Genomic DNA, 10453 nt, shown 5'->3' with positions numbered 1-10453 from the left:
ACCCTGCGCACGACTCCTGCCCCGGTACATCGACACACCGGGCTGTGAGGGCAGGGGGGGAGCGGCCCCCCCAGCCGCCTCCGTTTCGGTAGCGCGCAGGTAAAGTTGTACCAGGAATGTAGATGCAAATTCAAATAAATCTCGCTGCCAAACCCACAGAGCGTGGCGCTATACGAACAGTAAAAAGCTGATTAATCATTTAATTTCAGCATCCGCACCAAAAACGTTATTCTCAGTCTTCATCCTGAGGTCACAGCTCAAATAGTTCCAGTGGCACTGCAGAGGTGGCCACCACCTCACCTGACTGAACAGCAAAGCTTGTGGAAACAAACCGGCACCGAACTGGTGATACTCACACAACCAGTTTCTGAACCGTAACAATTCTTTTTTTCCATTTGATTGCATGAAGATTGTTAGAACTCCAGCTTCAGCCTAACCCCTGCCGCCAGCCCACCCCAGAAAAAGTTGTTTAGCTGATGTCAAGATTATTTGGCTTGACACTTGTCTTGAGAAACACAAGTTTAAAGCGACTTGTTGGCATTAAGAAACTATATACAAACTTTTATTTGAAGAAAATGTCTCAAATGTGACAATAACTTTGGTCATGTTAAAAGGAGGCCATCCAAGAGTAACTAAAAATGCTGCTTTACAAGCATGGCCACATACAGGATATTCAAATATTAGCTAATAAAAGCTAAGGTTACACACATAAATAGGCCTTAGTACCATGCAAGTTCAATGCAATTTCATACATTCATTATAAAATTTAAGTTATTTTCATGCCAAATCACCTTTTGGATAAAAAGGTAAGAAAGAACATCTAAATGTGACCAAAATTAAAAAAAAAAGATTGTAAGTACAGACAACATTTTTATTAAAAAGATCTTGAAATGACACCTGTTCAGGAAGTGTTATAGCATCTCCGATGTCTCCTTCAGCAGCAATTAGTAGTGTTAAGCATTGTTACATATCAAAAAATACAACTCTGTTTTACAACATAGTACCAGCATATTCAAAGTACTGTGCCAAATTATAAATAGTAAAATCACATTTCGAAGTATTTCAATAGAAAGCAACTTGGGCTCACACAAACATATGCACATATTATAGTTATGTAACAAAAGTTTTATAAAAGGGAACAAATTACCCCATGACAGCTTTTATTACTGAGGTGGGATTCAATACGTACTATGAAGACTGACGGTTCATTTATTTAAATAGATTTATTAGTCTCTGGAAAAAATAAGACAAAAATTTACTTTCACCAGAATACACACCATTCTTCACTGACAATCCATTTCTCAGTCATGACTGTCCACAAGTCATGAAAGTGGCTCTTTTTATTTTTTGAAGACCTTGCAATAAAAAAGAAATGGTCCACTAGACTTCAAAAATTCAATCAGCTTCTGCTCAAATGCAGAATCGTCCTGTGCATCGCTTCTACCTAGAGTAATCTTCATCGTCTGTCAACTGTAATTGTAGTCAGTCACATCTTCCACTGTGACTCAAGGTGCAGCTACAAGTAGAGAAGTGCTTAGATACTCAGTCACTTCAAATACACTTGTTGAAGACTGCTTCTAGTGCATAATCAAGTTGAAAATCCTTTAACTGATCATAATGGTTTGTCAATAACTGTAACACCTACAGTAAGGAAAAAAAAATACAAATCTTTAGGTAGCATTTTAAAAAAATATTAAAATCAAGCTTTAATATAATACCCTGCAACTACTATAACCTCAAAAAAATGTGCACCAGCATCAGTGTTCGTATTTTCCCTAATTCCTCTATGACAAAGTTGCCTGAATCAGTGAAAAGTTCTGAAAGTTTCTGTGACTTGAAAAAAATTGCCATTATTCAAATGTAATTTTGTTATCAGTTATTCACTTAAATAACTGATCTGAAAAACTGCAATTACTGAAAAGATTACTGAAACAGCTCATTTTCTAAATTTCAAATCCCAATGAACTTCAGCATTGGATTCCCATAGATTGAGACACAAATGTCCTGTTAAAAAATGGACCAGTCATACCAGAAGTATCTTTCTGATTCACCAGTTACATGCCAAATCCCTCCAGAGAACAGCTTCATACAATTATTTTTTTTATTAGTGAATAATTGTTGAAGTCATAACTCAAAACATACCATCAGATTCTTCACACCCATTCTAGTATCTTAGATTTTACTTTAGACACGACTTCTTTTGGATGCTTTGTCAAATTTCTTATCCTAGCTGTTAACACCGCAAAAAGTCTGTTAAAAAAATATCTATGCACATTACCTGCATAGCTTCTTCCTGTACTCATACAAGATGACACAACCGTCCATTTATCAGTTGTTGGATTATAATATTCCACTGTTGATAAATTACAGGAACCATCATCTCCTCCAACTACGTACAAGAGACCATTAACAGCACAAACACCTAAAAAGACAGGAAACCAATATTCAAATTATCAATAGGCTCATTCACCCCATCAAAGCATGGCTTCTATTCTCCAACATGATGAAAGCAACAGAAATCCAGGAGCATGCCATTTACACCAAATGATATTTCAACTGTTTTAAAGGAATTGTTGCATATACCTGCGTTCCTTCTGCACATGTTCATGTCTGCAACCTGCTTCCACGTACTGGCGACAGGATCAAACACTTCAACACTTTTTCTTACCAAAGGGCCATCGTGACCACCTACTGCATACAACAAATTGTTTAACACACCAACACCTGTGAACATACAAAAATACTCAAAATTAACCCGAGAATGGTTTGACTGATACAAAGGAGAAACAACAAATATTATATCCACTAACATAAATCCTTCAATCCAGCCAATGTTAGGAACTACTTCAGAAAACATTTGGGTAAGGATGCATTCAGGCCAAAAGACAGTAACTACAGCAAGACACTGATAAAATGTCTTGCATGCACATCTACCATATTGCAGCATACAAAGACCAGAGCCGTTCTGCAACAGAAGATTTTGGAAAATTTTGGACGAAAAATGACGTGCAGGAAAATGAGGATTATTGAAATTTAGGACTGAATAGAAGTGACAGTGAGACAGTGTGCTCAGCCAGCATAACAGAAATCTGACAAGATGATAAAGCATGACTTTTTAGAAAGTAAAAACTCTGCAGCATGGAGGATAAAAGCTGAATGGATAGACTTTATATCATAGGAATGTTTTCACTGAAGTGTTGGAATACCTTGTAAACATATATATGAAACAAAAGTAAACAGAGTGAACACCTTTCTCCTCTGGAATTTGGAGAACACCAAGATTCCTTGAACCAAGCTTCAGTTATCAAAGTATTCAAAAGGATATTAAAGGGTCTCCTCTAGTCCTAGGGTCTTCTGTACAACAAAAATGTATCAATCTGCACCCCTGGGATGAAGGAGTAAATAAAGCTCATCTATGTCTACTTCCTAATTGGGACGCACATATTAAAAAGGAGGGAATAGGGGAAGCAGAAAGGAAGGCCTGTTTATTCTTCACTTTATAGTGCACTATTAGAAGTATCAGAATGCAAACATAATGGCTTTCAGAAACATGGGGGAGTGCATTAAAACTTCCGTGAGAGATGGACTATACAGACAAGTGAAAAAACACTACTAGGAAGGTACATTGGGAAATCTACTATACGTCACATAGACTATGAAACTCAAAGCTGAGAAACGGATTTGCAAACATAGTTCATGAAGGGTTCCATTGAAAGGCCAAAGTTTAAAATCTTTATTAAAGGGAAACAGCAAATACGAATGCAAAAGATGAGTCAAGTCCTTCAGAGAAAAAAAAAAAAAAGAAAAAAATTTGGATATATGCTGAAGTTGTACCATTATTGGTTGTTGCTTGTCATTTATGCTTTTGGAATGTTTATAAGTTCTATTTCTGCTGATGAAAGATTATTTTGCATTTTGATCAGACAGGAAAACCTTTCTGAAATTATTTGCTGGCTTTCATCCACTCTGTGCAAATATCTGTTGTTTTATGCTTTTTTATTTGTAGTTAAACAATTTATTTCCTTAAAAAAAAAAAAAAAAAAAAAGCTGAGTTAAAATAAAAAGGAATCCTAAGACCTTTATTGCTAGCTGAAATATCTTTGGAAACATGCCACATGTATGTAAGAGCCATTCCTATGTGGTGAGAAAAATTACTCCTGCTTTTTTTTAAAAAGACAGGTTTTAATAATTAAAGGGAGAGGGGAAGGAAACATGGAAATTAATTGGTACTGCAGATCTGGAAAATTGCTTCTTAATAGGACACTGCTTTATAAATCATGATATCTAATGCTTTATCAGTGATAACTACTACTAATATTTCCCTATATCCTTCCCAGTTAATTTAATTCCTCTTTTATTGCTATTATTTCTAGCTATCATGTCACAGTATAGTGTGACAGCTTTTCTTGCTCCCACTCTGATCACATTTATTAGGCAGGATAATACAACATTTATCTTTTGTAGCATTAAACATGAGAGCTAGAAGAAGGGCTAAGATTTTTAGTTTAAGTATGTGTTGTGATATAAATCCCCCCCCACCCAGGCTTTCTGTAGAGTTACCAACCTTCCTATTCAGTGTGTAGAGTTTTCCCTGTGCCACATTTCAATCTTTTTCTTTTGACAGCTCCATTCCTCTTTGGTGCTTCATTTTCACTTAATCCCACACCCAGTTTCCAAGTCCTACCTTATTTCTTGCTCCTTCCGTCTGCATCCTCTTGTTGCCGTCTTCTGAGTTCTCCTTTGTTTTTTTTCTTTCCTGCCCAATTTTCAGGACCCTGTCTTATAACTCTCATCCCTCCCAAATGGCCTCTATCTGGATTTGAAGTTCCTCATCCCAGTATGTTGGCTGGAAACAGATCTGTCCCCGTACTGATCAACTGAGAAGCAGTTGGTACTACAGAAGAGTAACTGAGGGTTAACCTCTGAAGGTGAAGCAGTAGGAACAGAAGAGATGGGATATAGTTCCTTGAGATGACCAGAGATCCAAAGATTTAATACAGGAACAATATTCCCTTTAGATAACACCCATAGCACCACCAAGACTGATCACCAGTTGAAACAGTTCTGGTGGGTTTGGATATTGGTCACTACAGCCAAGCTAAATCAACAGTAATGATTTTCACATTACCGCCCACTCATCCCCCATGCACAAAGATAACTTTCCATGTATTTAAGAGAGTGGCACAGAATGTTCATTACTTGACTCAATAATATGAATCCGAAATAACTGATTACATTTACTTTACCTCTCCATTTATTTATTTATTTTAATCAGTGGACAAGGTAAAAGGCATCAGTTGAGTAAACAAACACAGTCCTGAACTCTGGGACAAGGAGAGGGAGGAAAGGAGCAGAAAAATCCCAGTAGTTAGTGTATCTAAGGCACTAAATTTCAGTTGTAGAAGTAATTAAACAATTTTTTTTAGAAAAGTATCTGAAAATATCTAGTATGTAAGTAGGCTACAAGCATAAAGATAATTTGCAAACCCAGAATATTAAAAAAAACAACAAAAAATGCTGAGATAAAATGGGTGTGCAGGCAGTCTCCAAAATGAAGCTTTGTCACAACCCACCAACATTATTTGTCTTTAAAATTATACTTGTAATTTGCCTGATTTGTAGAAATATTTTCCTCTAACCTTGCTAGTATTAGAGAGGAGTATTTAATAAGAGTACCCTTATTGCAACTCTGGCCAGTTTTCAATCCAGAATTTACTCCAAGATGCACAGATAGAGTAACTGGAAGTTTCATAAGACAACTGCTTTCTTGAGGTGCAGTGTATCATTTATAGTCTTAGTTTAGAAACACAATCAAAACATTAGTGATAGCAATAAGACACATATCAACTTGCTGATTTTGCAATGGTATAATGCAAGCAACACAAACTAAATATCTTAATTTTAATAATTATTGTAATACTTTTATATAGTTATTATGGAATAATTTGGACTTAATTTAAAAATCATTATACAGGTTAAAAACTGTTCAGAATTACTAAAAAATAATGGAAGGCAAGGAGAAAATCTGGGATAACTATTAATCATCTACTGAGCATACTAGAAGTCCATCCAGTTTTATTTCTAGCAACATCACTTCCAATTATGAAGCACATTAATGCAATCATAGATATTTGAAGGGTGTTGCTAAAAAGCACCATTGAGTACTTGGCAAAAAATTGACTTAAACAAGTAAAAAAGTAAACACAGAAAAACAGTATCATGCAATTAGACTTGAAAAAGCCCATGGGAACGCATCTAGAGAAATAAAACAACTTCTGAGAGTTGAAAATACCTGAAATACCAAAAGACAGATAGAGGACAGTGAGCAGTAAAATGAGATTTGAGTCCATAATATAATTAGATAATGAAAATGCTAAAGTCAATTTGGAGCTGTGGAAGTATCATTTCATTAAACCAAAGCAGAATACCACAGGCACTTTTGATGTCTTTAAAGAGAAATATATATCTGAAGAAGGAAAAAAAAAATCATTAAAAAATACATGGGATTTTTAAGATTATAAAGAAATAAATGGATATACCTTGGCTAAATGATAAGGAAGGATAACATGTAGTAGCCTATACATATCCAAAGGATGTAAACACCAGGTGATGAGAAGAATTACTGAAGATGAAACAAAGGGTACGTAAGTGGAAGTAATAGGATGAAACCAATAATACAAACTTAAGAATGAACAAGGACAAAATTTCCTGCAGTGAATCAGAATGCAGAACAAGTCCTCCAAAGGGGTGAAAAATCTAGTCATTTCACATGTAAAGTCAACCTGAAAACACTGTTAGAAAAATCCATCCTACACTGGCAAAGAGATGTCTCTGAAGAAATGACACATTTTCATCCTGGCCAGCTATATTTTAATTCAGTATTCAGGTGGTATTAAATTGATTGTCACAATCCATGCATATTAGTCTGTATGTTAAAACCATCAGAAGTTATGGGAACAAGAGGAATATGAAAAGTATGAAAAAGTAAGGAAAGATATTTACTGCTAACGGACTGAGTCTTACTCTGTAGGACAGTTTTGTATTTATGACCTGCAAAATATCACCCATCTAAGACTAATGCATTCCATTGGATTCAGACTTTCGCTTACCTTATATATATTTAGATACATTTTTAAATCGCAAATTTGTTTTGGTTTTAGGATGGTTGATTTTGGTCCACTCACCTGCTCCACTCCGTCTAGTACTCATTTCTGCAACATAGGTCCACTCATTTGTATTAGCATCATAGCATTCTACTGAACTAAGGCACTGACGTGATGCCCCATCATAGCCACCAACAGCATACAGTTTACCTAGAAGGGGAACCAACAGAAACCTACAAATTTCTATGCTGGTACACAGGCTGAGGGGGAGTCATCCTTCTCTGAAGTGATCGGTACCTATCATCAATCAGTTATTTGGTTTTTGTGTTGTAAATAGTTTAAGATAGTACACTACAGTTCTTGTCATTTTTAGGACATAAAAGGCAGCCAAGAACAATATGAGCCAAAAGATTTTCAACTGCCTACCTGAAATACAAAGGTACTTTACCCTGGTTTTAACTAAGAATTGTTCCAAAGCAAGCTAATTCATGTATGTGCAACATTGGAAGCCAGAAGATTGGCTTCCTAGAAATACCAGAAATTCAGATGAAAATTACTTGCACAGTCTGCATTTTCAGATCAGAAACTGCAGTGGTTCCTGTGCAGTTAAAACACACACCTAGCACTGTTTTAAGACCCAGGAGCCAGCCCAGGTCTGCATTGCATAAGTGACATCCAGGCAATTCACCACTAAGCTGACTCACAAATCAGCAGTTTTCCTGGCACTGTCCTTGAGATCATACCCAGTGTGCAACCAGCAAAATAAGCCACAGATAACAGAGTTGACAATACTGCAGTGCTGCATCACTGAAGTCCAATTTATAAGGTCATCATTTCAGTGACCGGGCTCTCTAGCTTTGCTGACATGTGTAACCTAGAGCATGCCTGCTTAGAGAGTTTTCCCTCCGTTAGCCTCAGGCACAGTGGAAGCTCTGAAAAAAATTAACACAGCTATGCTAAGAGCTGGCCAAAATCAAGTAGAACAATCATGTATTGTTCGCACCATTTACATTACAAGCTTCAGCAAAAACATAAATCTGAAGTATGTTTTCAAAAGTGAAAAAATGTAGCAGGGGAAATTATTGCATCCCCTCTTCTTTTTAACATAACTTGCCAACTTACCTCCAACGACTCCTACACCAACACTACTTCTTCTTGTGTTCATTGGAGCTACATGAAACCACTCATTAGTCTTCAGGTTGTAAACTTCAACTGATGATAAACCTATGAAGACAATACAATATTATTTTCTCTATAAACATAGGCGCAACATACTGTCTACCTTCTGGAAAATTTGTAATACCTGATAATTCAAATTATTTCATTTTAAGGACTGTTAGTTACTAAGCAAAAGGTCCAACTGGTGTCCTTAAGACAGGCAATTACAGTCAACCCATTCTTAGTATCTGAAACTGCAAATTAATAGAAGCCTTTGTGGAACTCTGAAAAATTCTTCCCTGGATTTTTTTTTCCCCTTTCTTTTTAATTAACACACAATACTCTCTCCTACATGTGTTTCTGTAATAATTACATAAGGAGAAGGATCATCTCTGCCAAATGGTCTAATGCATCTGTGAAAAGAAGGAACAATGTATGTCCAAAGACTCCCAACAGGTCAGAGAAAGCTGTTTGTAATCCTATTCACACTACATGAAAATATAAAGGTGTATTTCATACACAAACAGAACAAAAGAGACCAGGTATTTTTTCTACTCAGATCTTCTATGAGTTAAGGACTCTGACTATAGAAGGCATACTGAAAGGGAATGTGTCAGAGATCACTGGTTATTAAGCCTAAACTCTTAGATGGGAGCAAAGAATCCAATGTTCATCTAGAAAGATAGGACCACTAAAGCACTTACCACACCACATGATGCCAGGAAACCAACATGCTTGGTTTCATCACAGCTACCAGGAAAGAGACATTCAAATTTGATATAATTATACCAAGAGCAGTCAAAGCTAATCAACAGTGTATAAAAGCAATTATACCTGTACTCCCATCAAATCCTCCCACAGCATAAAGAAGGCCATTTAATACAGCTGCTCCAAGTGTGCTTCTCCTGTCTTGCATATTAGCAACACTTGTCCACTGGTCCTTCACCGGGTCATAGGAATCTACTGTGCGAACTCTCAAAGAACCATTGAAACCACCAACAGCATACACCATGCCTCCCATGTATACCATTCCTAGAGCAGGGAAATGTGGAGGAAACACGAGCAGTTTAGTCCCTTTGTCAATAATTTTATTCCATACTGTCCTAAATATGCAGGTCCTTGACAAAATTTACAGTGCTCGCTACACTATCAGGCATTTAACCATGTCGTAGAGCCATACTTGGCATAGGCATTTAACCATGTCGTAGAGCCATACTTGGTTCAGATTAAGCTCTAGACACTTCTTGTTACTAATAGCTCTCACTTTGACTATCATGCCTGCTGTATTCCTTCTTGCTGAGGTATCTCAGCTGCTTTAAGATCACATTTTTTACATTTTTAGTATCCATTGGTCACTTCTTCACATTCTTCATCTCATTTAATGAGAATAGGGTATTCTAATAGTAAAATTACTCATTATTATAATGCATTAATATTTAAATGTATTTACCCTCTGTATCCATGGGAGGTAATAAAGCAGTTTATTCTAGAGATGATAAATTAAAGCACAAGTTAAAATCAAATTACCAAATACGTATTGTTCCAGATTAGCAAGTATTTAAAATGTTAAGGATGATCACTGAAGTCAAGGCTTAGCCCTTTCCAGATAAATATCTTAAGTACTGTTCTCAAAAAAACATACAAAGCTTTATACAGACACCTAAATTCTGATGCATTACCAACTGCAACAAAAAAATTAGGCATAATTTACCAGCTCTACATCTTCTGGAAGGCAACTCAGCCACCTGATGCCAACGTTCTTCTTTAAAATCATAGCATTCAACGCTGCGAATTGCCTTTGGTGCCTGCCCTCCAACTACCATCATCAGCTAAAAGGGAGATGTGTGTTAGTTATTTGCATATATGAGAGCACTTGAAAGATCAAAACAGTTTTTAAAAATAAAGCAAGCTCTTGTACAATAAATATTTAAAATACAATTCTCCTAAATAAGAAATTCCAGTCTTGCAAACTAGACAAAATTATTTTTTTTAAAAAACACATACAATTTGTAATTACTGTGCCCAGAGGAAATACCTGAGGTAGAAAAGCAGGAAGCAATTAGAAACTAGGTACAGCTCCCATGAATGAGGCAGATCTTACTCTATATTGACATCCTACTCTGACCTCAGGTCAATGGAACTGCAACCATCCATCACACAACAGCCTTATCTGGTTGCTTTGAGAAAAATAT

At 36.3% G+C, this 10453-nt stretch overlaps 1 protein-coding gene across 1 annotated transcript in view; it reads right to left on the bottom strand.

Annotated features, from left to right (window-relative positions):
* Positions 1 to 534: 534 nt before the first annotated feature.
* KLHL2 (kelch-like family member 2) overlaps positions 535 to 10453 on the bottom strand; it is a 60168-nt gene continuing 50249 nt past the window's right edge. The window contains exons 9-15 of the mRNA XM_009995928.1: positions 9973 to 10090; positions 9096 to 9293; positions 8226 to 8327; positions 7185 to 7313; positions 2584 to 2724; positions 2279 to 2422; positions 535 to 1641 (exon numbers count right to left, since the gene is read on the bottom strand). Coding sequence (XP_009994230.1) covers positions 1613 to 1641; positions 2279 to 2422; positions 2584 to 2724; positions 7185 to 7313; positions 8226 to 8327; positions 9096 to 9293; positions 9973 to 10090 — 861 coding nt within the window. The 3' untranslated portion in view covers positions 535 to 1612. The remainder of the gene's footprint in view (positions 1642 to 2278; positions 2423 to 2583; positions 2725 to 7184; positions 7314 to 8225; positions 8328 to 9095; positions 9294 to 9972; positions 10091 to 10453) is intronic.

The sequence above is a fragment of the Chaetura pelagica genome, unplaced genomic scaffold, assembly GCF_000747805.2.
Source record: "Chaetura pelagica isolate M959 unplaced genomic scaffold, ChaPel_1.0 scaffold142, whole genome shotgun sequence".
NCBI lineage: Eukaryota > Metazoa > Chordata > Aves > Apodiformes > Apodidae > Chaetura > Chaetura pelagica.
The sequence above is the reverse complement of the archived record's forward strand: the minus strand, read 5'-3'. Positions and strand labels throughout refer to the sequence as shown.